The sequence below is a fragment of the Miniopterus natalensis genome, chromosome 8 (assembly GCF_054644295.1).
Source record: "Miniopterus natalensis isolate mMinNat1 chromosome 8, mMinNat1.hap1, whole genome shotgun sequence".
NCBI classification, from domain to species: domain Eukaryota; kingdom Metazoa; phylum Chordata; class Mammalia; order Chiroptera; family Miniopteridae; genus Miniopterus; species Miniopterus natalensis.
The window spans coordinates 5,158,375-5,186,252 of record NC_142088.1 but is presented as its reverse complement, the minus strand read 5'-3'; the positions used below and the strand labels follow the sequence as shown (position 1 = coordinate 5,186,252).

General features: G+C 42.3%; 1 protein-coding gene across 1 annotated transcript in view; it reads left to right on the top strand.

Annotated features, from left to right (window-relative positions):
* The window catches only part of SP140 (SP140 nuclear body protein), a 47,788-nt gene that overhangs the window by 18,338 nt on the left and 1,572 nt on the right, over positions 1 to 27,878 (top strand). The window contains 18 exon segments of the mRNA XM_087819523.1: positions 196 to 273; positions 2,283 to 2,363; positions 3,462 to 3,542; positions 5,727 to 5,813; positions 6,023 to 6,139; positions 6,995 to 7,048; positions 10,876 to 10,941; positions 14,096 to 14,182; positions 14,385 to 14,546; positions 15,356 to 15,409; positions 16,099 to 16,167; positions 19,971 to 20,075; positions 21,964 to 22,106; positions 23,227 to 23,265; positions 25,749 to 25,793; positions 26,532 to 26,647; positions 27,350 to 27,458; positions 27,750 to 27,827. Of these exon segments, the coding sequence (XP_087675649.1) occupies positions 196 to 273; positions 2,283 to 2,363; positions 3,462 to 3,542; positions 5,727 to 5,813; positions 6,023 to 6,139; positions 6,995 to 7,048; positions 10,876 to 10,941; positions 14,096 to 14,182; positions 14,385 to 14,546; positions 15,356 to 15,409; positions 16,099 to 16,167; positions 19,971 to 20,075; positions 21,964 to 22,106; positions 23,227 to 23,265; positions 25,749 to 25,793; positions 26,532 to 26,647; positions 27,350 to 27,458; positions 27,750 to 27,827 (1,571 nt within the window).

Below are 27,878 nucleotides of genomic sequence, written 5' to 3'. Positions count from 1 at the left end.
TGTGGGAAGGGCACTGAGAACCAGAGAGAAGGGGAAGGAAGTGTCACATGGTGGCAAACAAGCAAAACCAGACAGTGTGACTCTCAGGAGCAGCCTCTGGGGCAGGCCCTCCGCTTTCCCATCACGGCGGCACAAGCACGCTGAGGCCCATTTCTGATTGCCCTCCATGCCCATCATTTTCTCGTTTCTTGGCAGTGACCTATGATTTCGAAGCTCCAGAAATAACCAACGAAGAAGGAGAGGTGCTCAGCCTGCAGCCTGCTGAGGGCGAAGGTAATTATGATGTAAATGCCCAGCTTCCTCAGTCTGTCTTTGTTTTCCCGTCAGCAGGGAAAAATCTCCCTGCTTCCCCACTCTCCCACTTTCTTCCTCATATTACACACACATACAGATGGGATTGCTTTGTTTTTTTCCAAACTGAGAGAGATAAAGAATAAAGGTGAGCTGGGCTCCTGGAAGGAAAGGGGTCCCTGCATGGAGAATGGAGGAAGACAGACTATGCTAAAGGCAGGGTGGGACACCAAGGCCGATGTGCCCAGATGATTTTCTTAAATGCACACAAAATCCAGATATCAGCAGGTTTTGGAAAATCAGGGAGGAGATCATTGTCAGCCCGCTTCTGGAAGTACCAGGAACACAGAAATAAGTTTTGTGAATGACTGAGAGTCTCGCAATCTAGCAAGGTCCTGTGTGAGACTGGTAGGCTAGGGCTGCTTACGGGAGGCTCTCTGGCACTGTGGTCCACATGAAATGGAAGAATTTTTGTCAGTTTGGGAGAAAGGATCTGTGAGAATGAGCAAAATATGTAAAATAATGGAAAATATTACAGGCATCCAGGAGGTGAAGACTCAGAGAAACAGAGAGAGAAAAGGAGAGGGTGAGAGACAAAGTAGAAAGGTTATAGCCTCAATAAGAAATGAGATACAGAGATAAAAATCAGAGAAATTACATAGAGAGGATAAAGAATACCAAAAATAATAACAACAACAACAACATGGAAGGAAGCACAAAGAAAACTACTCAGAGAAAGAGTTATGTCAAAATAGTTTTAAAATCTACGAAAAGTGAAAACTGCTGTACAAGGAGGAAAGGAGAGAAGTTGGAATCCTCTAAGGCCAAGTACAGGTCCCTAGACAGAAGCATCTCCCAGCAAAAGGGGGCATCCCAGTCGTGAGTTTTCAGGTGAAGGCCTCCCCAGGAAGAGGGTGGTGCCCATAACACACTCAGAATAATGCTCTTCTCCCCGGCCCCCCAGCTACCCTCAGGTAACTGAATGAGTCCGAAGTGCATGTCTGTGAGGCAGACCCGTCTCCCAAGGTGACCAGTCTATGAACTGATGGCATTTATCCCAAGACCTTGTCCATTTGTATGTCTTTCAGGAACTGACACTTCCCAGGTTGAAACCAGCATTTTCTTTTGTGAGACAGAAACCCCTCCTTCTCCAGGGTTGGCTTCCTCAGCAAAGGGAACGTGCATGTTCCCTCTTCTCTTGCCCCCAGCCCATCCATTGTCTTCACTGGAGCACAATTGTTATTTGCAAGATGTAAATCAGATCACATTATTTCCCCACCAAAACCTGGTGACCTTTGTCGCCCTTGGATTAAACCAGTTATCGCTGTTCCTGGGGTTTATTTGCCTTCCATTCACCACGGGGCTCCAACCTGTTTCTTCTGCCTCATCTCTAACAAGAGCACAAATATTCTCAGTGATTGCAACGCTCTGATCTTTCTCTTGCATGTGAACAAGTTTGCCTTGTGTTTGGTGGTGTTGCCTTGGCCTACTCTGCTCCTTAACCCATTGCCTGAGCAGGTTACATTATACTATCCAAGGATGCCTTTCCCAGAAGGGAGTGAGGAGGAGAAAAGTTAGGTGGAGAAAGTCAATACAGAACAGTGTCAGGACTCAAGAGAGAAAGAGACCGGAGTGGGGGAAACAGAAACACATCCAAACAACTAGAAGCACCTGAGGACACTGGCAGAAGGCAGCAGGGCAGAGACAGAAACAATGTGCAGAGGCAATGGGGCCAGAAAAGAAGTAGAGAGAGGGTTCGGTGTACGGAAGGGAGGAAGATGATGGATGGTTCTCGGCCTCTGGTGATGATGAAAGAAGGGAGTCAACCTTCAGGCCAGGTGAATGCAAAGGGCAGACCAGGGTGGTCTGGGACAGGGACAGTCCCACCTAGGGGATACTTGAGCTTCCCACATCTTCACTATGAGTTTCCTTGCCGTGATTCCCCCTGATTGTATACTGAGACCTCTGTGGGATTTCACTTCCTTCTGCAGAAGACAGCGATGCCTCTTGGGAGCCCTGCGATGGAGAAGAGCTCCAGGAAGACTTGAGCTTCCCACGAAGGTGTCAGTCAGGTAAGGGAGGGAGGGTTGCCAGCCCCGGGCTGCAGGGTGTCAGGAGGCTGAATCCAGAGCCGAGTAGCAGGACCCTTGGTGTTAGAATAGGACCCTCTTCTTTTTGTGATAGATAAACATCAAGGAAAGCTATCATCTTTCACATTCTTTATACTTATTTATATTAAAGATTCAATATTGTGATTTTAACCCTGCCCACCTTTATTTTCTATATAAAGTATAAAAACTTAGTATTTATTTAGTGCTTAATAATAATAATATGTTGCCATAACACTTGGATGGGCTTCAAAAGAAACATGGTTCTTAGATCTACTTGTCAAAAAAAAAACCCCAATGACTTTCAAGCACAAATTAGTTTCTTTCCACATATTCTTCATTAGGTTATTGGATTACATAGCACTTCTTTCTTTCTAAGTACTTTGACACGTGTGATTTCCTCACGAAAATTTAGGACTTAGCCAGGGAAGCTGTAATCACCCTTCCTTAGAGTTAAGTAAATGGAAGCACAGAAAAGGGATACTTGTTTTTCCCCCAAGATCAAAATAGGAGGGAAAGCAGAGACCGAAGCCCCGCGTGTCTCACTGCAGGTGATGGCGGTGTGAGGCTGGTGGGGGTCAACGGGGTGACATAGAGTCCAAAGGGGGACTGTAAGCTCCCAGGGGAAGGAGAACAAGGCTCGATGCAGAGACACTCCCACTTCACAAATAAAGCATGTGGGTAGGGAGGGCAGAAATCCAGAGAGCCAGTGAGAGAGCGACCGGATCCTGGTGCAGGAATGGGAGAGGCCCAGGAGAGCATAGCTGGGAGAATCCAGAGGGAAGAAGAGATCCAGATCATCACTGAGGAAAAGAGACAGAAGTAAAGAGATAGGAGAAGTCAGGGGGAGCGGAGCCCACAAATCAGAGATGCACAAACAGCCTCCTGGTGCACAAGGAGAAATGTCTGGAGGCAGATCTATAGGTAACTGAAAAGCGGAGCGCGGAGAGTGCAGCGAATGAGGTGGAAACAGGCAGGCCAGGGAGGGTTTGGCTGGGTCTCAGGTGCGGTCCTTGGTGCCCTGGACAGCCTGGCTCAGCTCATTTCTTTGTGTCTCTTCAGTGTCTTGTGATCCCAAAACTCCCCAAATGATTAAAGAGGAACCAGAGGAGATGTCCAGTCAACTACTATGTAATGGCGAAGGTAATGGTGATTTCACTTCCCATGTAACAAACTGAATCTTTGTCTGTCTGCAAGGAGGAAAATCTCCCCTTTTCTTCTCCCCTCCTACCCTGCTCCCCTCCACATATCCAAACAGAAATGTGTAGAGCCAACTGGAAAGGATGAACAATATTGAGAGCATGGCATGTAAGGGAAGGGAGTGAGACTGATGGACTCTTCTCATCCTCTGGTGACATGACAGGAGCCATGTTAACCTCTAGGTCAGGGGAACTCAAAAGCAGGAGGGTGCGAGTGAGGACAGGGACATTCCCACCAGGAGATACCTGAGCCGCCTAAGTCTTCCTCAGTGTCCAGGGTGGGCTTTCCTACTTGTTCTGTTTATTGCCTGTAGATCTTGAACCATGCGTAGTGCATGTGTACTAATGTGCACATTAACTATAAATTGATCATGTGTAAAAGAATTTTCCAGAAATTCTTAAGTAGTCCTTCTTTAGGATATTTAATCTGTTAGCTTCATTTGTGGAATAGATCCCTACTGATTAAATATATAAGGTTTTTGCTTTCAGCAATAAAATAATTTTTTTTAAAGGAAAGGAGGTGTTTGTTGGATAATGGTCTGAAAGTAACATTTAGTGATTGGGACATAGGAACTTTTAGACATTTTTCTCTCTTTTTTATAAAAATATTATCAAATGCACTGATACTTTGGATGTGTCAAATGTTCCCCATTGAAACCCAAAGTCATCGTCTGTAAAGCTTTGTCATTTATAAAGATATGTGCAACAGTTAGAATGACAGTGAGAGTGCAAAGAGGAAGCGGAGGTCTGCCAGTGGGAGCCGGTAGCTTTGGCAAAGATAAGCTCCTGACAAACAGCAAAGAGGCCACAACATTCAGCCATAAGTGTGAGTGGAGTCCTGTATGTGAATGGGCTACTGGGCTCATCCACCAAGCAGAGACCAAAAGAGAGACATGTGATTGATTATATGATGATAGTTGACCTCAGATTTTGTGCTAAAGAAAATTATTCTCTTTACAATTTGACAGGATGTCCAGTGCTTTCATGAAACTTTTGGTGAGGGACTCAAGACAAAGTGTTACCAAATAGCTTTGTACAAATTGGCGACTGTCTAATGGACCTACACCCATTAATTAGTCTTTGGGGCTGGCTTGTGTAGGGGACTCTCCCTCCACCCATTTGCTTTGGATCACTTTCTTCTAAAAGTCAAGAAGCACAGGAAAATCACGAACAAGCACACGTGAGAAAAGACTTTTTATAATAAACAGGAGAGTGAGAGTAGATGAAGTATTAAAAGGTGAAGCAAATTAACAGAATTCTTGCTGAATGCTACACCTTTAACCAAATGTCTAACTGCTTTGCCTCTAATTGCATACACATATTAAATAACGAGATAAATTCAGGAAAAAGAGCTCGTGTAACTAGTCAGAGCCCAAGTAGTTCTTGAAACTGAGGATTTACACCTGTCGGTTCAAGGTTCCCACAGGGCCTTTCTAAGCAAAAGTCTTTAAGGTGATCTTGGTGGAAATGCCATTTCGAAGGGCTCGTCTATGGCACAATAACTGAAGCTCAAAGAGGGATTGAGTTCCTGCTTCACAAGGCATGCAGTGGGAGGAGGCAGTGTACTTATTGGACACTTTCTTTAAAATGGAAGCTATTGATTTTATATGAAGCTCTGGCAAGCATGTAGTTCAGGGACTGCGGACGTGCAGAAACAGGAGTGATTTTAAACAGACTAGCACCCAGCCACGGACGCAGGCTCTCTGGAGTGTGGTTGTTGCTGACTGGCTGACTTTCAGACGCGTGGCTGAAGCTGATGAGTTGGCTTGAAATGTGGCTGGCGGTGTAAGCCGGCTTTAAACGTAGTCGTCGGCCGACTGGGAGGAGTTTAAAAGTGGTTCTGGTATTTACTTGTACAATTTTCAAAGAACAGTTAGTTTTTTCCTGGAAGAATGCAATCTTTTCATTTTACACTTAGGGCTACAAGTAGAAAAATAAAAGCAGAGGATGCAGAATGCGCTGCAAAAGATGGGAAAGCGTGGCCTGTAGGAGTCAGGTGTGATTACTGGAGCAGGTGTATTTTATCCGAGGAAGCAGCTCATCTTAGCTCAGAACATCAGCGTGCCGCTTGAGAGCACCAGGAGCCCTTCTCTCATCACCGAACAGTAACGTTCTTGTTTCCCTTTAGTATCTGGAGAACTAGAAGCTCCCCAAGTGGATAGAGAAGGAGACTCAGAAGAGCCTGCCTCCAGCCTAATGTGCCATGATGGACAAGGTAAGCATGACTTAAAAAATAATAAAAACAGAAACAGTGTTCTGATAAAGAGAAAAAAAAAGAGAGGAAAAATGGGAGATGAGTCAGATATAGGGTTGATCGATGGAAGATTTTGGAAGGAGAAGTAGAAAACAGGGATCAACAAATTTACATGAGAGAGGATCCTTAGGGCAAATGAAAGATATTCATAAATCACAATTTTGTTCCAGGAGCAGAGCTACCAGCAGGTGAGAATGAGGACTATTCCTGTGTTATGTGCTTCTCAGACGACGTGCCAGGAGGTCCGGAAGCAAGGACTGAAAGTAGCCAAGCATGTGACACAATAGGTAAGGCTGTCCGAAGGTCATGCCATGAGCGTGGATCTACAGGTACCATAGGCCCCAGGTAGAGTGGGACAGGTGGTCCAATCCATGGCACTGTCCTGTTTTCTGCATTGTCTTGACCTGACCCTTTTGGGAACAGCGGGGAGGCAAGACACCATTCATTATAAAGTGATGTTTAGCAGGATGGGCCCTGTTGATTTTACAGGGATGATGTAGTAGAAATACACTCTTAAAATGACAGTATCTAGTTTACTACATTAGTATATCAGCAATAGACTTTGTATTTATACAGTGATATCCATCCCTGTCCCACCTGAAAAGTTGATGGAATCCAAAACAAGGAGAGTGTGTTTCTGCTAGTAGATAATGGTGTCATTTTTTTTACCACCTTAAAAAGACATCAAAGACAACTGATCCTGCCATTTAATTATCAGTACGGGAGACTTCAGATCAACTGCTCTTAACCCAGCACACATCTTTTATGGATGTCTCCCAGCATGTCACTAATTTCTGCAGCATTTCCCTATAAACTTTTGCACGTAACATGTTATTTCATTCTCACTAAAGAATCTTAAGACCTAGACAGAATAGGGTAACTGTTGCTCTCGCTGAATTAATTGAAGGACATAGGTCTCTAAGAGTGTTTATCAAGGTTCTGTTGAGAAATAAAGGAAGACCCAGGGCCCATCCTGAACTCCTACTTCCCAATTCAGAAGATTTTTTGTTCCTTTAGAAGGAAGGAAAAAATGATAGCCCAAGTGTCTTTAAAAACTCAAGCCTTCTGGAGTATGAATCACCCTCGGATTGGCAACTTTTAGTTATTACTTTGTTTCCTCATATCGACCTCTTATTTTCTAGATCCTGTGGATCTTGGAAGCAACTCTACTTTGGGAAAACCCAAGAGGAAAAGAAGTAAGGGTGCATTAGATTTCACCTGGTTCTGACGTGAGAATGTGTGTTTTAGGGACAGAGTTGCCTGTTATCATTTACAATAATAAGTGATAATTTAAAAAAATAAGTGATAATAAATAATACGATGGTTTCTCAAACATGCTTATATCCTAATCATGGAACCTATAGTGTGTCTTCTCCCATGGCAGAGCGGGGTTTACAGATATAATAAAACTAGGGTCCTTGAAAAGGGAGATTATCCTGGATATTTGGGTGCCACCAATGTAATCAATGAACTTTAGAGTGAAGAACTGTCCCCAGATACGGAGAGAGGAAGATAGTCACAGAGAGATGCAATCTTTGTGAAGACAGAGGAGAGAAACAAGGAACATGGGTTACATGTAGAAGGTGGAAGAGCCATGGAAATAGCTTCCCCGCAGCCTCCAGGAAGGAATGAGAGCCTCCCGAAACCCTTATTTTAGCTCTTCTCAGACATGTAGACCCTCGACAGGCTTCTAACTGACATACCTATGAGATAATAAACTTGAATTGTTCTAAGCCACTAAATTTGTGGTCATTTGTTATGGCAGCTGGAGAAAAGCAATACAGATTTTGGTTATTGCGCAGCTATAACACATTCCTACAAAGGTGGAAGTGGCTTGGGAATTGGCAGAGGGAAATTGGGCAATGAGAAGAATCTTAAGTAGATTGATAGAAAATATCTACATGGCCTGGAGCCGCTTGTTAGTAGAAATGTGCCAAGACTACGAGTGAGGACTCAGAAGGAGGTGAAGAGCAAGGGGAAGAAAACCTATATTGCCTTAGAGAATACATAAATCACGCTGAACGGGTGTTAGTAGAAATGGGGAGGTTAAAGGTGTGGCTAGTGAGGGCTGAGAAGGAAACAGGAACATGATTTTGGAAACTGGAGAAGGAGGATTCTTATTAAATAAAGGCAGAAAGCCTAGTGAAGTTCTTTCCTGAAGATATGTGAAAGCAAAACTTTCTGGGCTATATAGCTAAGGAGATTTCTAAGCAAGTGATAAAGATTCAGTTGTTTGTTTTTTCTTCTTAGAGTAAAATATGAGAGGAAAGAGATAAACCAAGAGAACTGCTCAACAGCAACAACAAAAAATAGAACTTGATCTGAAAAATTCTCAGCCTATTCAAGTTGCAAAGATGCTAAAATTAGGAGATCCACTGTCAGGAAAGTGTGGTCTGTAGAAGTGACCAACAGTGTGGCTTAATAACTTTTGCTGATGCCTCAGAAGTAGCAAGAGATCAGAGTATTCAGTCACATAAAAGGTTCTTTGAAAAGATTAAGTGTGTGACACAGATCCCCTCAAGCCATCTCAGCAGAGATAAAAAAACAGATATACAATTACGTAGGAAAGATCTGTGGAGGAGCTCTTATCTATGAAGTAAATCTCCATGACATACGTGGGAGATCCATGAGGTTCTTGAGAATTATATACCAACAGGAACAGAGCTGTCCCTGTCTAATCCCTGGAAACAGTAATCTGTTTCTTTACATGGAGAAGGAGAGTTTGAGGATGCGATTAGGGATTTTGAGATGCGGATGTTATCCTGGATTATCTGAGTGGCCCCAATCAAATCACATGGGTCTTTAACATCAGAAAACCATTCCTGCTGTGCAGAGAGGGACGTGTGCCTGTGGAAGAGTGATCAGAGAGAGGCAGTGAGGCTGGCTTTGAAGGTGCAGGCAGGGGACGGTGAACCGAGAAATTGGAAACTGGAAAAGATTTTTCTAAATGGATTATCCCCCACAGCCTCCAGAAATGAACAAAGCCCTGCGGACAGATATAATTAATGCTTCTCCCTCCCTCATATGTCTTAAGGTGTATGGTGCTCCTTCCTCAGGTGCCTGGGTCTTTGCTCTTCTCTGCCACAGAATCTGTGTGTACATTCCAGTGGCTGTACCTTCATCTTTCTCTCCCAATCATCTTTAATTGTCACTCAGATCTTTTATCCAGAAGGATCAGATACAAGCAGGAAAAGGCATTTTCATAAAATGTAATCAGAATTAAATCTGACTCCTCTACGCTCTCAGAGGCTGGTTGTGGGTGAAAGGAGACGTCATCCCCAGGGATGGTCAGAGCCAAATCCTGACATCTTAGAATTGGTCTGTACAGCACCATTTGTCCCTCACTGCTCTTGTCTTGATCATGATGCAGGAAGGAGTTTATCTTTTTCTGGGAACAGCTGTCTTCACCGACCAAAGAGCCTTACAGAGGTGTGTGGACAGGAGGAGATGAGGCGCGTTGAGTCAGTCAGTGCACTGGGAGTAGCTTTTGATGAAGGGCACACCATGCTCAGACTCAGATAGTCCAGCCAGCCAGGCTGATGCCACCTGTGAGTTCCCAGGGTCACAATGCTGTTGTCAGAGTCAGTTGGTCTGTGAGCTGAAGTGCTGACTGTGTTGATCCAGCACCCATAGCCCCAAGAAGGGTCTGAGACCTGATCAGTGTGTCAGGGGCAGGCAGAGCAAAGCCCCTTGTGATGTGGCTCCCTGACCATGGGCTGAAAGGTCAGCTTTAGCAGGAGTCATGAACCTGGCACTCAACCCTGCATCAGAATTATGGTGTCAGCCTCTGTCAGCAGACACCAGATACTTGGGCATGCCCATGAGGGGCCCAGACTGGTCTGTCACCGCCACAAGTTCATTTCCTCAGTCACGGCCCGAGAGATGGGTACCTTAACTTGTCAGCCTGTAGTTTTCCACTTGGCAGACAAAGCATCTAGGCACGTCCGGAAGCCCAGTTGTCTGTGTTCTGCCAGGCAGAGGAGTGGGCAGGTTTGCTTTTGGTTCCGCACAGTTGGCTCTGAGGCCAAGCAGCCACAGCAGCCCAGTGGACACCGGCTGTCAGCTTGGCCAGGCATTAGGGCACCAGGCCCAGACCACCAGGGGAATCTTGCGGAATTGAGGACCCTGTGAGGCCAATGTTTGCTTCAGGCTGTGAAAGAGAACAGAAACCCTAGGTGCCATTGGGGCAACGTCCCTGCATTCTTGAATATACCACTTCCATTGGAAGAGCAAGGCTTCCTGGCCCTTCCTGCCTTGTAAGTCCTAGAGCTGAGTCAACCCACCTCAAAATGTGAATCTCAAGAAGGAGAGCCACAGGCCTCCCTCCATGGACTGAGCTTCACTTTCAGCAGTAAAAATCTAATGGCTGGCTGTTAGGATATTTATAATGATGATAACAAGACACGACCTCTATTTACCCAGAGCCCATGGTCTTCTCCCATTCACATGTTCTCATGTCGTTCATGAGAAAGCAAAGACACAACCACACAAAAACTCGCTGTGGGTCTTTAAATTCTCCAGGAGCTTCAGGCACTGGATTAAAATACAAGTGAGAGGACCTGCTTTATACCTGCAAGAGCTCAGAGACTGTTTCATGAAAACACTCCTCGTCGAAGCTGAGACTGTTTCCTGCCTTCTAGACCAGTACATTACCCATGACACTCTTTAGGAATATAATAATGAGGGGTAGGTTTCCTCATTGCACTTTTGAATCTACCCCTGAAAAGGGAACATAATTCTCTATCACCACAATTGTCATTTAGTCTAGGGCACCAGCGGGAGTTTAGCTTCTAACTCTCAAAAAGAATTTTAAATGAAGGCCATCTCTTATTGTCTCCCAGGTCCTTGCAGCATAAAATATAACCCTACAGCCAACTTCACGCTGCTGCACTGGAGTTAAGGATTTTGCCCTGTTTTGTATATCAAAGTTTGAAAAAAGTACTCGAACAATACTGAACTATGAGGCTTTGAGAATTATATTCACAGCTCTGGATAATTAATGTTATTCTCTTCTTTTTTGAAGAAAAAAAGAAAGGGCATTCCTGGTCAAGATATAAAAGGAAATGGAGAAGAAACACACATCAAGGAGGTAAGCAGGCGAAGTGAGGCAGTTTATTAAGTTTATTAAGGCACTGCTTGTACCCTGGGTCCTCCTGAGGGCCATGATTGTTCCCCAGCTACTGTGTCAGGTAGGATATAGGCTATGGGGCTGTAACAGAGAGGCCTGAAAAGACAGTGGTTTCAACAAAATGGTTTATTTCTCATACATGTAACCCTCCAGAGAGCTAAATGATCTGGGACTAATAGGGAGGCACTGCCATCCTCACTATGTGGCTTTTTTACTGGGTAAAACATTTTTATTAATTTAGAAAGATGTTCCAAAGAAGGCTAAATGAAGAAAGTAGACTGTATGTGTATGTGTACATGTGGTAAAAAATATATACGTATAAACATATATGCAGAGAGAAACACAGAAATAGATATACAGAAAAAATCAATGGCAGTTCATCTATAAAAATATATGCACTGATTACATTTGGTCATTGAAATATAGGTGATGTTTATATTTTTATTTATGTTTTTAAACTGTGTGTGTATTCATAATAGTAAACATGTTCAACTATTGTAATAAAAATATTATTTAAATAGTAACATATGCAAAGAAAAAGCCCAGAAGGATGTTTTTGAACAAGTTAACTGTGGTCGTTTGCAGATGATGTTTCATACAATTTTTATTTTCTAATTTTTCAGTAATGTATATGTACTACTTCTGATCAGATCCTGAAATCTTGTTTATTTTAGCAGTTACTTAAAGAACTCCTTTCTTCTAGACAATAAGGGTGAGACCTCATTTGCTACATGATTGACAATTTTGAATCAGTAGACATATTATAAGTCCAATTAAACTTATTTTAAGTCCAATTAAAACTTATTAATTTTCACCAACCTACGTATCTTATCTTCTTATCAATTTACATGACTGCTCTATAGGTGAGTGTGTGCAATCTTGTTTGGAAAGAAGGGTGTTTGATGTGTTTGCCAGTTTGTGGAGAAATCTCAGAGATGAACTACAGTTGGGTTTAAGCTGATTCTTATGATTAGGTTGAGTCATGGTCTTTATATAAGGAGTTTGTAGCACCTTGTCCTGAATGTTCATCAGTAGCTATCAGGCTAATATTTATTAAGGCTATTTATCCTTGATTAAAATTCATTTCATAATTGCAAGTAAAACCATTATTTTTTTTCCAGGAATTGGCTTGGGATGACTTATTCAAAGATACTTCAAATTGGCTACACTAGAAATATGTTGGAAGAGATTAATTATAAAGTTCAGGTGGCTGTCATCTAAGTCAGTGATTTTCAACCTTTTTCATCTCATGGCACACATAAATAATTACTAAAATTCTGCAGCACACCAAAAAATATATTTTTTGCCTATCTGGCAAAAAATAGGTATAATTTTGATTCTTTCACACCAGACAGCCATTGTGCTGGCTGTTGTCATTTTTTATCTGACAATCTAAGGGGAAGAGGTCAGTGCCCCTGACTAAATAATCAGGTGTTGCATGTTTTACAAATTCTTGCGACACCCCGGTTGAAAATCGCTGATCCAAGTGTAATTCATCTAGGAAATTTGTAATCAGTGGTAAAGAGTACATTTTGGGAGAGTCAGAGTTTTTAGACACTAAATCAGTAAATAGGAAAGCTAAGTTTATAAAGATAAAGGGTGAAAGTACAGAGGAGAATGTGACAAGCACTGTGACAACCCTGGCATCTGGGAAAATCTGACTCTGATCTTGCGTGGAAGCAGGCTACTTTATACATTTGTCTGCATGTCTGAGGATCTCTGGGTGCTAAAAAATCCAAGAATTCATTTAATATAAATTTTCTATACAGGTACCCGAAGACATTTAAAACCATTTTGTTTCCATAGCATTCAGAAGTTAGGACCAAAAGCATGTTGGCTTTCAGTTTTAGCATTTGACATGTCCTAGAGAAGGCCCCAAGGTCAGCTACTTGAGACAGTTCGTTTGTTTTATGTAAGGCAATGGAGTCTACAATGGAACATTCATTGGATAACCAGCTTGCTATTTTATTTTGTTTTGTTTTGTTTTGTTTTACTTTATTTTTATTTTAAAGACAATACTTATCACCAAGTAATATTATTCAGGATTTAGCATGGAAGTATCCAAAATACCTTTTCTGGAAGTGCACACTGGAAGCAAAATCCTAGGACTCACCTTCATTGAGTAAGGCTTCCAGAGTTGCTAGATGGAGAATTTTTTTGTCTGTACAGGAGATAGAAAGAGAAAGTAGTAATATTTCATAAATAATTGAATGGCAGAAAACTGTTGAATGCTTTCAGTTAAGAACAGAGTTGTACAGCATGGAATCCATCAGATGTAAAGGTGATTCAAGTCCAAAATCTCAAAAAGCTAAAACTAATGGCCATCTGCAGTTGCTTTGAGGCGACCAAGATAGGCTGTGGCTACTAGCAATGGGTTTTTGATGTCTGTCGTGTATTGAACTAATACCCCTAGACCATGGCCTATTTTCCTATGTACATATAAAATAAAAGGATTTTGAGAATATGGGGGATCCGTGTAGATGGCTGTTGAGGGAGTATTTTGAGGTCCTGAAACTCTGCTCAATTTGTGGTTTCCATGAAAGTGGCTCTAACATATTTGATGTAGTCAAATGTAGGAAGACTAGTACAGAAAACTTTGAAAGTTATTGTCTTCAATACCCAGTTAATTCTATATATCTCCTCATTTGTTTTTTAGGAATTGGTTTTGGATAATTTTGGATACTCTAACATTTTTTTACACAATGGGTTTTCTTCAGCCAATAGATTATGACCAATTTTTAAAGGGTATGGCTGCAACTGATAAGTTGACTTTAAATGTGGCTGGCGATATAAGTAGTCATCGGCCGACTGGGAGGAGTTTAAAAGTGGTTCTGGTAGTTGTACAATTTTCAAAGAACAGATAGTTTTTTCCTGGAAGAATGCAATCTTTTTATTTTACACTTAGGGCTACAAGTAGGAAAATAAAAGCAGAGGAAGCAGAATGCGCTGCAAAAGATGGGAAAGCGTGGCCTGTAGGAGTCAGGTGTGATTACTGGAGCAGGTGTATTTTATCCGAGGAAGCAGCTCATCTTAGCTCAGAACAGCAGTGTGCCGCTAGAGAGCACCAGGAGCCCTTCTCTCATCACCGAACAGAAACTTTCTTGTTTCCCTTTAGTATCTGGAGAACTAGAAGCTCCCCAAGTGGGTAGAGAAGGAGACTCCGAAGAGCCCACCTCCAGCCTAATGTCCCATCATGGACAAGGTAAGCATGACTTAGAGAAACAGAGTTCTGATAAAGATAAAAAGACAAGAGAAGAAAAAAACAGAGACTTAAAGGAAGAGTTAGGATTAATAATACATTTCAGAGGAAGAAGTAGCAAAACAGAAATTCACAAGGGTGACAAAAATAGGATCACTGGGGCATATAAGAGTCTTCATAAACTATGATTTTTGTCCCTGGACAGAGCTGCCAACACACGGAAATGAGGAGTGTTCCTGCGTGATGTGCTTCACCAATTGTGATTTGAGGCCAGGATCAGAACTACCAGCACTTGGAAATGAAAACTGTTCCTGTGTTATGTGTCTCCCAACAGAGCTGCCAGGAGCAAGGACTGAAAGCAGCCGCGGTAAGGCGCTGCACAAGGGTCATGGTGTGAGGGTGAAGCCCTAGTTACCAGGACACCAGGCAGTCCAGTCCACGCCACTAGCCTGTTCTCTGCATTTTCTCAACCCAACCTCACTGGGAACAGCAGGGAAGCAAGAGACCATTATAATGTCATGTTTAAAGGGATGGGGCTATTGATTACATATGGATGATGTAGTAGAAATACACTCTTCAAGTGGCAATATCTAGTTTGATACATTGGTATCCTAGTCATAGCACCTTGAATTTATGTGGTTATTTCCATTGTTGTCACATCCACTATTCTATAAAACCCAAGAAAACAAGGTGTACTTCTGCTATACACAACCTTAGAAAGACCTCAAAGGCAGCTGATCCTGCCACTTAATTGTCAGGAGAAAAGACTTCAGATCAACTTCTCTTAACCCAGCGCATATCTTCGATGGATGTCTGCTGCATGCCACTAATTTATATCGTATTTTCCTACAAACTCTCGAACGTAAGATGTTATTTAATCCTCACAAAGATCTTAAGACCCAGACAGGATAGGACACCTGTTCCTATCTGTGAGTGAATGGAAGTTCGTAGATATTGAAGAGGTTTTTTTAAAGTCACATTGAGTAAAAAAAAAGGAAGACCCAGGGCCCATCCTGAACTCTTCCTTCTTAATTGAGGAGATATTTAGTTCCTTTAGAAGGAAGAGAAAAATGATAACCCAAACAACTTTATAGGCTCAAGCCTTCTGTAGTATGAATCATCATAGGATTGGTAACTTTTCGCTATTAATGTTTCCTCACAACCTCCTTTCCCCAGGTACCGTGGATCTTGGAAACAGCTCTACTTTGAGGAGACCCAGGAGGAAAAGAAGTACGAGTGCATTAGGTTTCACTTGGTTTCGATGTGTGTGGAGATGCCACAGAGAATTGCCTTTGCATGTATCTGTTCAGTTTTCCCAACATCATTTTTTGAGGCAACTGTCTTTCCCCCCCACTGTATATTCTTGCCTCCTTTGTCATAGATTAATTGACCATATAAGTGTGGGTTTATTTCTACCCAATCAATTTACAGATTCAGTGCTATCCCTATCAAAATGCCAATGGCATATTTCATAGAACTAGAAGAAATAATCCTAAAATTTATATGAAACCACCAAAGGCCCCGAATAGTCAAAGCAATCTTGAGAAAGAAGAAAGCAAAGTTGGAGATATAATGCTCCCTGATTTCAAACTACACTACAAAGCTATGGTAATCAAAACAGAGTGGTACTAGGACAAAAACAGACACATAGATCAGTGGAACCGCATTGAGATTTCGGAAATAAACCCATGCTTACATGTGATTTATTTTTAATTTTCAAAGAAAGGTCATTTCCTACAGTCTTCCAAGTCCACACACAGTAAAATATAATTCTATAATCAACCTCACACTGCTACACTGGTAGTTAAGAATGTTGCTTCATTCTTGTGGATCAAAGTCTGGAAAAATACTGACCTACGAGGCTTTGAGAATTATATTTATAGCTCTAAGTAATTAGCTTTATTCTCTTCTTTTTGAAGGAAAAAATAAAGGGTACTCTTGGACAAGAAGAAATAAAAGGACATGGCAGAGAAAAATATATCGAAAAAGTAAGTGGGCAAAGTGAAGTACAGTAGTCACACCTTTTGAGTTTACTAAGGCACTGCTTATTGTATCCTTACAGCCTCAGTCTCCTAAGGGCCGTGATAGTTTCCCAGCTACTATGTCAGGTAGGATATAGGCTAAGATGCTGTAACAAAGAGGACTGAAATGCAGTGGCTTCAACAAAATGTTTATTTCTTATACATGTAACCCTCCAGAGCTAAATGATCCAGGGCTAATAGGGAGACACTGCCATCCTCACTATGTGGCTTTACTGCATCAAGAAATTTTTGTCAATTAAGAAAGATATTCCAAAGAAGGCTAAATGAAGAAAGCAGACTGTATGTGTTTATATGTGTGTACATGTGGTAAAAATATATACACATAAACATATTTGTACAAATATGTTTTATATATGTATAAATGCTTATTTATACATAGTCATCAATCTCTCTATATAGAGAAACATAGATATAGATATGTAGAAAAATCAAAGGCAGCTCATCCATAAAAATATATGCAGTGGCTATATTTGGTCATTGATGATGTTTATATTCTTATTGTGTTTTATAAATGTATGAGTGCATATTAAAAACAGTAACACATTCAACTTTTATTTTTAAAAAAAGTATTATTTAAATAGTAACATATGCAAAGAGAAAAGCCTAGGAGGATATTTTTGAACAAGTTAATTGTGGCCGTATATATATCTTCTAATCAGACTCCTGACATTTTGTTTATTTTAGTAGTTATTTAAGGAACTCTTTTCTCTGAAACAATGAGGGTGAGACCCCATTTTCTATATTGTTGCAAGTTCTGAATCAGTAGATCTATATAATAAGATTTCAGAGTCCAATTAAACATTCCCAATTTTCACCAATCTGCATATTTTATGTTTTTGCCAATTTACATGGCTGCCCTGTTAGTGAATTTGTACACTTTCTTTTGGGGAAAAAGAAAGTGGTTGCATCCACTTGAAGAATGGTTATCTTCAAAACACCAAATATTGGGATATAATCATAACATTTTCATTTAGGTGTATGTGTATATAGATAAATTTTGAACTATTTCTTATTAAAATACAGTAAAATTTTGTATGTAGTTTAAAAGTTGTCCTTCCTAAAAGTGAGAATTCTGGACACCTGCTTGAGATCCCTTATGGTTAACTTGCTTTCTTGTCTGAGTGTAGAGTGAAGGTGGTCTCACACGTCAGTTGCAGTTTTGTCCAACTTGATTTTCCCTGCCTGTTTCTAAACAACAGCAAAGCTGTTGGCCAGTTGGTCTTAAGTAGTAAGACAGTGAAAATAAATCTGCAGGATCCTGCCAAGACTTTGGCAAAAGATAAACTTTGTGCCACTCCCACTTTGTACTATGTATAGGTCATTACAAATTCTGCTAAGGTTTTGAGGATAATAGCCTCCTTTTTCACTAGTCAAGCTTATCAGTCAATTTGAGAGCTGTGAAATCTAGACAGCCATCCTGTTTGGAGCTGTGGTTGTCAATTGTTTGCATTTATATCATAGCTCCTATCTGCCCAAACCTATAATCTTTTCCCTGAGCATTATCTGCTTTTCATGGAAATGCCTTTACCTTACATCACTGATTTATTAAAATGGCTGGACTTGGTAACTGTAAGCAGAAAGAAGGTTCATTCTCTCACTGACCTTTCAAATCTACCCTCTAGATGAGTTTTCCCAATCTTGGGTGGGCCTGGTAGCTTTTCTGTTCTCTTGTTCAGTAGTTGAGAGTCCTTCCTGGTCTATAATTAAAACTTCAATATTTTCTTCAATTCAAAGCACCTTCCCTTCTTCACCCTGGGCAAGCTTTGGACTGGGACACCTGCAGTGGAGAGATGGAAAAGTCTAGCACTTCTCTCACTTTCTCGGCTCTATTCCCACTCAAGAGCTGTTGGTTTGGGTCCATCCAGGATGGGGAGATGGAAGGATGAAGAGAGAGAAGAGTGTGGAAGTGTCTAACCTGATGGGCACAGCTGTGAGATGACACTGGATATGGACAGTGCACAGTCACTAGCTCTGTCCTCTGTGAGATGCTCTTATCAGCTCTACGATGAGGGTAGGGCAGGGTCAAACAGCACAGCTTGACTTCTTTCAAAAGAAATGTAGCCTTTCTTCTACTGCCTGGATGTGACTGAAGACCTAAAGCTGACATAACCAGTTCCACCAATACTCTGTACGGTAGCTGAATAGGTGGCCTGGTGCATTGCCTTTAGGATGTGGGGTGACCAACCCAACCTGGTTTGCCCTAGACTTTCCCAGTTTGCCACTGAAAATCTTGGACCCTGAGTACCCCATAGTTCTGACCCCTTTTGGCACTTGGTGAATTACTCCCAACTGTTGAGACTCCTAATGTATTTCCTTTTTTCCCCTAAAAATATTAGACCTAACAAGTGTGATGAAAGCTAAATCCAGCATATCCACTAGTCTCTGGAAAGATGTAACCAGAGAGACACAGAAAGAAGTCTGTATTTGCTGGATCCTTCAAGGCTGTAATTAGAGCTTAGTGCCAAGCTTCACTGGAATATGGGGTAGGCAAGAATAAGAAGCCTGGACCCCTTCTCATTGGGCCATGAGCATGGCCTTTCCGGAGAGGAGGGAGGAATGAGGGAGAGGCAGAGACAGCCTGGCTTCCAGAGTCCCTCATCCTTTGGCATCTTGGGTGAAAAGAGGTGAGGAGAGCCTCTCAGAGAGCCATGCTTGGGTGGCAATAGATGGTCTTCTATTGCCTAGTGACCCCACCTTCCAGAGGAAGGAAGTGAGAGGGAGCAAAATAATTAATCTGCCTCTTCCAAAACCACATCTTCTCCGTTTTAACAATTCTTGGCCCATGGCTAGTAATATGCAAGTCTTTGACTTTCTTACACAAGTTTATCAATCTCCCTAGACATCTTGTTTGAGTTGCTATTATCTTGATTACACAATAATAAGGTGACAGTTGGCCAGCCTATAACTCGTTTGATCTTGTGATAAAGTATAATTATTAATGTTTGTCCCCCGGGGGCCACTTTGATCTTGAAGAGCTAAAATCCTCTCAGTAACTGTTTAGCCTAAAGACCAGAAAGTGGGGTGATTTTACCAACTGGTAGGGTCCATTTTGGGTTTGATTGAAGGAAATGTACCTTTTACTTTGCTGATCTAATATGCTCCTAATGTGCTTAGCATTTACTGCTCTGGGCATTGGGTAGTCCAGGATGTATTTCTTCTTGAAGTCTACATAACTCCACCCAGCACCACCAGATGGTGGGCACTGAACACAGAGAGAAGGAAATGAATTGTCTTCCTGCCCTAAAAAATAAAACACATTTGAAGGACAGCAAACATTGAGATGCACATTCACAGCCAATTAACTTACAAATAGAGGAGCATTCTCTGCTGCAACATCTATCAAGTCAATCCTTGCTTACTATTTGAAACTAAGGTTTCATAAGACAATTCTACCCATTTCTATTGATTAGCCTTCTTCTGGTCATTTCTTAGCTGATAATATCTTTGTTCAAACCAAGGTGGACAAAGCCCTTGGTCACATTTACTTCACTTTTACACCACTTTCTGCACAAGTGTGCAAATAACTCCATTCAAGGCAATGTGCATAATGCACTTCTCACCTGTAAGCTCACCCCAGGGTTTTTCTTAATGCACAGAATTTCTATTTTTTTCTATCTCTAAATGTCTTCACTTAATTTTGTAGTGGAATAAAGTTTCCTAAGTACTCCTATGTCTTTATAGGAACAAACTCAACATGGGAAGAGGGGTACATGTGAAGTGATACAGAATAAAGAAACCTTTTATTTCAGGGTCAAGAAGGTACAGAGGTGAAAGTGTGGATTTTCGCTCTGAAATACTTCCTGTTACCTGTAGTAAAATGAAAGGGATGTTATATAAGAAGAAATTGAAGCAAGGTGAGTTTCAAGGTCTAATTTGCAGTTCTTATGTGGAGGAATGACAAGAAGTCATGAATTAACCATGTAAATTACCCATCTTTCAAGGCCCCACTGTGGCTCGAGAGAAGGAGGAGGGGATCCTGAAGATGGTATTTTCACAATTTGAGAAGCTGTATATATTAGATGCTCACACTTACATGGCAGTGACCATGGAAATGCCCAAAGAACCAAAGAAAAGTGAATCCGAAATAAAAGGGAAGAGGCCTTCAGCCTGTACCTTCATATCCTCTCTCCCTTCTGGGTCATATTACAATTGCAGGGTGTTTGATGTAGTGAGATCACAGAATTTAGAATCAGAAAACCTGAGTCCCAGCCTCAGCTATGCCACGAATGACTGATTCATCTGAGTAGAGAAGGGGACCTTTCTTGACACTGAAATTTCTCATCCGAAAAAGAGATGATCTGCCTCATAGTATAGCTATAAGGAATTAATTTACATAATTGATGCATAATATTTAAACAGGTTTCCTAATATAATTCACAAACCATACAATTCACTACTTAGAGTGTATGATTCATTGTTGAGTTATGTTTGTATGTTCACAGGATTGTGAACTTACAATCTAATTTTAGAACACTTTTTTGTCCCCCACTAAAGGAAACCCCATGTCTCTCAGTAGTCAATGCCTGTTCCCACATCACCCCATCCTCAGCCCTAAGCAACCACTAATCTATTTTCTGCTCTGTAAATTGGCCTATTCTAGGTATTTCATATAAATGGAATCATATAATATGTACCCTTTTGTGACTGTTTCTTTCACTTAGCATGATGTTTTCAGGGGTCATTCATGTAAATAGCATGTATTAGTGCTTCATTCCTTTTTATTGTCAAATAATATAACATTCCATGGTATGACTATGCCATATTTTGTTTATCCCTTTACCAGTTTGGGTTATTTCCATTCTTTGGGATTATGAATATTGCCGTTTTGCACATTTGTGTGCAAGTTTTTATGTGAACACATGTTTTTAATTCTTTTGGGTATATTCCCAGGAGAAAAATTGCTGCTTCGTATGGTAATTTTATGTTTAACATATTGAGAAAACACCAAAATATTTTTCCACAGTGGTTGCACTATTTTATAGTCCCACCAGCAAGGTATGAAGCCTCCAATTTCTCTCTCTCCTTGTCAACACTTGTAATTGTCTGATGTTTTAAATTATGGTCCTACTACTGAGTGTGAAGTGATATCTCATTGTGGTTTTGATTTTCATTTCTCTCATGAGTAATAATTAGCATATGATTATCTTTTATATATAACTTAAATTTTCCACTGGATACATTTTACAATTATTTTTATTATCAGCTGTCAATGTATTCAGGAATTTTTTAAAAATCACTGCTTAATAATGCCATTGAACTGGATGAAACATGTTGTAATAAAGGGCACAGATGTTTCTGTGGTGCCATTCTGAGCTGCAGGGTCCCAACCTGAGATCTCAGTCCAACTAGGGGTTCTTCCTCCACATCGCCCTAGGACCATCTGAGAGTCTGGCATGTTCTCTGTCCCCAGAATTCAAGAGCAAATTGAAATCTTGTCATTGTTCAGAATGAGAGGATTCCTTACAGGTGATTTTAGAATACTTTCATAATGTTGATTTTGGTGGTAATGATCACTTCTTTTGTTGTACAAAAGTCAAAGAAATGTGTGCACAAAGCAGGAAATCTCCTTGGAGGACACTTACAGGCAGGGTTTGGGGATTCTGAAGTATGAAAGGGGAGGCCAGACCCTCCTGCTAGTGATCTTGAGCCCAAATTGGGTGATTCCAAATCCAGTGTGGGAGGAGGCTAGTGTCTGAGCTCTGAGGACAGAATGCGCAGGATCAACTTACCTTGGTCTTACAGAAGGCATCAGGAAGTGCATACAGAGTGAGGATGGATACTGGCTCACCCCCAGGGAATTTGAAGTCATGGGAGGCCGTGCAGGATGGAAGAACTGGAAGATGAGCCTATCCTGCGGTGGGAAAACCCTGAAATGGCTGATTGAGGTACTCCAGTGACCGGAGCTTGGGTGTCATTTTCCCGGTTGCACCGAAAGATAGGTCACTTTTTGTTCACAAAATATACCCTGAGTTGTGGCTAGAGCCCCCAGGCCCCTGACTTCAACTTTGTCCCGGGGAGAGGTGCCCAACCCTCATACTCAACACAAGGCAGCACATTGATGTTGTCGGGGTAGATGCAGGAGCCTGGAGGAGGGAACGGTCATTCTGACTCAGGTGCCTGCAGATAACTTTAGGCCTTGAAAGAAAGGAGACAGTCTACAGCCAAACAAGCGAGCAGAAGGCACTGCAGAGAAAGAATGGGGTGAAACCAGAACCAGAAACTCCGTGGGTCAAGGTATACGGATTGTGTGTGATATGGCATAATCCATCAGTTGGGGTTGTTTGTGGAGGGATTCAATGCCAGGCTAAGGAGTTTAAACTCATAATATAGTCAATGCAGAGCCAGGAAGGTCTCCTGAGGTGTGAAATGACATATTTAAAACAGTAAGTCAGAGAACATGGGGCCCGGGAATGACCTCACCGTCTTTCAGCCCAAGAAGCCGATAGTCAGCCTACAATGCTCAGCTCCAATGTCACCCCTCTCTGAATATTCCCTGGCTGACCTGCCTTGTCATCCCTTCCCTGGGCCCCCTGGCCCACTATTAAGGCCCTTCTCACACTGTTTTATATTTGCCTCCCATGCAACCCCTTGTTCTCTCTAGACCTCTCTAGGCTTTGCACAGCTTTGTGTGCCCAACATTGTCCAGAGTGTTTCCACCCTGTAGGTGTGGAATACGTGTGTGTTGGTTGAATAGCCCCGGTGTGAGGACGTAGCTTGAGTGGCACTTGTGGGAATAGAAAAGAGGTGAGAGATGTCAAAAAGATTGTGAAGGAAAACCTCTTAACACATGAAAAAAGCAAAAGAGCAGGGAATAGGTTCTAAAGGTGATTTTCTGGGTACCATTGATGAATTTTAGAAGAAAAACCGGTGAGAAGAGGGAGACAGTGTCTCACTTAGACACTTTGGTTTGAACTGACAGCAGGACATCAAGGTAGAAATATTTGGGAAGAGGTTGGAAACCCAAAACACCGGCTAACCATATACCTGGATATTTTTATTTTTCAGAAAGGATTTCTAAACAATCCTCCAAGAAGCAGAATAAAGGTAATGATTATATAACTTCCTGCAGATTCTCATCACATAACTGATTTTACATATGCAGTATGTTATTTTATGGTTTCTCCGTTGGATAATTATAATTAAGTACCCTTTTTTTTTTTTTTTTTGCATGTGCCTTCAGAGTTGCTACTTTGAACATTATGTTGTGTGCAAGGTCTTCTTTGAATAGCAAACCATTTGAGATGGAGATGATAAGGAGCCATCAGAATAGGTCTTATAGACAAGTTTTAGCTCTTGGTGCAGATGTTGTAAGGGTGTCAAAGTTGTAAAAGCAATGATGATTATGGAATATATAAAAGCATTTCATAATAAAGTCACAGGGTCATCTTCAACTCAAACCTAGATTTTTTATTTTTAAGTCAGTTACTATTTTCTAACTGTGTTGAAATCTGATGGAGCAAGTTTGCTAACCATCATCCAGATGGCCCCACTCTAGTAGACAGTCTATCTTGGGACGTATATGAAACCTTACACCATTTCATGAGGTTGGCAACTAAAAGCATGTTCCTTCTGATCCTTTGCATCCTCTCCCACCTTCCAATCAAATGTGCACAGAGACATACAGAATTCTCTTTCAGGGGGAAATTATTTGCTCTTCATGAGGATAGTGCTTTGGGGGAGGAAGCTTTTGGGGATCCATGTATACAGAAGAGCCTGACCTGGACAATTCTTTACTTTGATGCTGCCCCTTTGGCTCCAACAGAAGAGGTCAGGAGACCTCATTTCTTCTGTGAAAGTGATCTCTCCCTCCATGGGAGATGGCTATGGAGGCAACAAACAAATAAATAATGTGCAGTATAGATTCAGGACAGAGTGATGGCTTTTCCAAGACAGTATGAATATGAGAACTCGAGGTAGAGTGGGGAGGAAAGAAATACCATTCTAATATACTTCAGGTGGAAATGGCCATACAAGACATTCTAAGAATACTAAGATAGGTCACACATAGATGGCCAATGAGACTTCATCTTTCACTGAGGATGTGAGGTCCAGGCCTTTACATCATCTGATGATCTGAATGGTTTAAACTGTCAGTCCTTGGGATATTTTATTCACTGAATTTCCTAATTAGAAACTATTATTAGACTTATTTAGTGAGTATGTTGAAGACCAGCATCTGTACCATTCCCCATGTGTCAAGAATTACTCAGAGTACCCAAGGGAGCTGGCAACTTCCTAACACAACTCCCTCATTTATGAGCCAAACACTGTTCAGCAACCAGCTGTAGTTGCCTCTATATTTTGTGTCTCCTTGATCAAGAACAGAAGCTCCCCAAATGGCAGGTCTCAGGGCCCATAACTGCCTCTGTCTCTCAGCCTCTCTTGCCTGATGGAGCCCATTGGCTTCTGGAAACTTCAGTGTCTTTCTTAGCACCACATGACAGCTTCCTGCCTCCTGAAGAGGGCTACTAATATCTTTTGGTGACAATATTTTGTGAAATAATATTGGTACCCTCAAGAACAGTCATTTGCTATATGCAAATGTTTGTTTAGGAGATGGCAAGGAATCTCTTTTCCTACGTGAAATAATATTCATTTATTCACTTGTACAACAGAAAATTGTCAAGTGCATACAAAATGCCCAATGTCCATTAAAGAAAATTCAAACAAACCCTTGACCTCAAGGATTGTTTCAGCTTCATTGTCTAATATGGAAAAATAACTAATGGGTAGGGCTGGGGAAATCTCACAAAGAGGTGAGCAATTACATGGCCACCTCTCAGGTGATTGTCCAGTGGACCACACTTGTCTATGACCTCTCTGCCCTGGGCTGGAGGTAAAAGCTGAGGCTGCCTGAATCCAGAAGGGAAGGACATCAAGCCATTCTACTGAATATGCACAAGCAATGCAAGTCTCATGGGTGGTAGTTGGTTACCTCTGAAAGGTCACCCAGCTGACATCTTGGGATTTGAATGGAGAAGGGTGACCTTCTGGAAGAAGAGCTGCAATGCTGGGGTCCTTGAACACATTTTACCTTTGAAGCTGCACCCTAGAAGAGGTTCAGAGGGTAGTGGAATTCTCCTCTGAGATACTTGCATGGATTCCATGAATCTGGACTCTTAAGGTTGCTGGAGGCTGTTGGTGATGAGTCCTCAGCTTGATACTTTCATTGCAGCTACTCTGGTGGGATGACACTTATTAATATGGAGAAGAATGCCTGAGGGCTCCTCTAAGTAGGAGAACCAGCAGAGATCCCCCAATTTCACCTGTGGAAGTCAGGGCCAGGCTCCCTGCATAACTTCACGGAGGCCCCCCTTGAGTCTGAGAAACAGGGAATGTAACTAGATAGGGCCAAACAGTGATACTTTGGCACTTTTCACTCTCCTTGTAGATATATAGATCCATAAATATATGTGTGAAATAATGGGTAGACTGTGAATTGAGTCCCTCAAGAGATGGCTGTTTAAATAAGTGATGGATGCAAACGTCACATTCAGCATTGTCACTCAATCTTTCTCTCTTTTCAGCGGAGAATCTCAAAGTCTCATGACAATACCTTAGTTGATCCATATGTAAGTACTAACTCCAACCTGTAACCCCAGAATAATCCAGGCCTTTTCCCTCGATACATTACCTATGCTGTTGCCACCTTTCCCTGAAGCGTGCTCACACTCAGTTGGGACATGTTGCTGTGTGTGACGAGCAGAGAACAGCAGACACATCACCCACGCCAGATAGACGGTTCTGGAGTTGAGTGTCTCAGTGTGAAAGCATCCTTTCCATTTGTTTGGTGGACACCTGCCTGTGTCCCCGTTAGTATGGGAGGCAGGGCTCTACACCACCGGGGTCCTTAGAGAAGGCCTGTGAAGTGGAAGTGGGCAGGGCTAGCCTGCAGATTAGGAGTAAGGAGCAAGTCTGAGAGGACAGCAGCTTTGTTCACCCAATATATGACGTCATCGTGGTGTAGGCAAATGGACTTAACACCATTTCAGGAGCTTGTTTTATCTGCGTGGGAATGAAATTGTTCAGATTCCCATGAAATCATCCTCTTGTTTTGTTGCCTGTGTTTCTTTGTTAGAATCTCTGGTTTTATAGAAAAAACTTTTCTGGTCTGGCACATAGATCCTTCCTCCTGAACTTCACTGTAGTCACAATTCTTCTGAAACCTCCACTCCATGCGGTCCCTTCACAGCTCAGGAAGAAGCACATAAGTGTCCCTGCAGATTCACACAAAGGCAGTGACTTCTAGATTCCCACAGCATTGGCCTTCAGGCTCTCACTGGGGATATGAACATTGTTTTACCTTCTAGCTGGGAAATTCAGACGTGTGTGAGATCTGCCGCGATGGAGGAAAGCTCTTCTGCTGCGATACTTGTTCGAGATCCTTTCATGGGTACTGTCACCTCCCACTTGTGGAACCTAAGAGGTTTGTGAGAGCAACCCCCTCTCCTTTTAGGGACCTTCCTCCTGCCATGCAAACCCCCCATCAGAGTTCCTCCTTGTGTCCTGGTGGGGAAAGAGCAGGGTCAGAGGTACAGGGTCCAACAGTATGGTCCCGGGAGCTGTTTAAAGATGTGTCAGGTAGAGGGTAATATTCACCTCTCTCCTCTGGGAGGCTGAGGCCAGTGGCTGGGTCCTTTGCCTACATACTACTACTGTCCTTTCCAGAACTTTCCCAGCACAAACTATTGTTTATGGAAGTGGAAATACCAGCTGTTTGTTTTCTGTGCCTGTTTAGAAAAGACAGGAAACATGGACAGGTTCTCTCATTTCACCACCCTTCCAGCTGGCCAATGAAGGCCTGAGGTCCCCAGGGGTTAAGGCCCAGTATCCAACACTCGGGCGTGGTGGGCAGGGCTCCTTGTGCTCACAGCTGCTCAGACAGAGAAAAGAGAGCCTACTACTCACCCTGACACCACCTTCCACCCACTCACCCCCTGTTGCTACCCTTGATGGGAGGAAGGTCATTGGCTCAGACCCCACCTGGGGGTCTTGGAGTCTCTGAGGAGTGTCCCCCTCATCCCTTGGCTGTGCCCATTGGCCATTCCTGAAAGCAGGACAGTGGCAGCCATAGGAACAGTGGCTGTTTCTGGGGCTTTGCCTTGCTCACTCGTGCCCGACCTCTCAGGAGCCCGTGGAGTTGCATCTTCTGCAGGATGAAGGCGTCTTCAAGAAGTCAGCAGTGTCTCAGGGAATCTGAGGTCCTGGCGAGGCAGATGGGGCCCGAGGAGCAGCTGGTGAGTCAAATTCAAACCCCAAGGTCTCTCCTTTCTGCTTATATGTGAGAAGTCAACAGTCAGTGGGTGAGGGGTAAGGTGCCTAAGGATACCTGCTCTTCTGACCATGCCTCTCACCAGAACTTGTTTGCAAAAATAAAAATAAAAAATGATTCAGCCATTACATGACTCTTTTCTCTAGCCATACCTGTTTGGGGAAACCTCCAGAAGGCTGGTGTGATCATACTCACACATGCCTATGGGCTGGTCCTCTCCAAGCTGCTGTTCATTCACATCTTCCTTCTCTTGCAGAAGTGTGAGTTCCTCCTCCTGGAGCTCTACTGCCATTCGGAGAGCTCATTTTTTGCGAAGATTCCATATTATTATTACGTGAGTAACAATAACAAACCATGATTCCCGGCCATCACGATGTTACCTGAC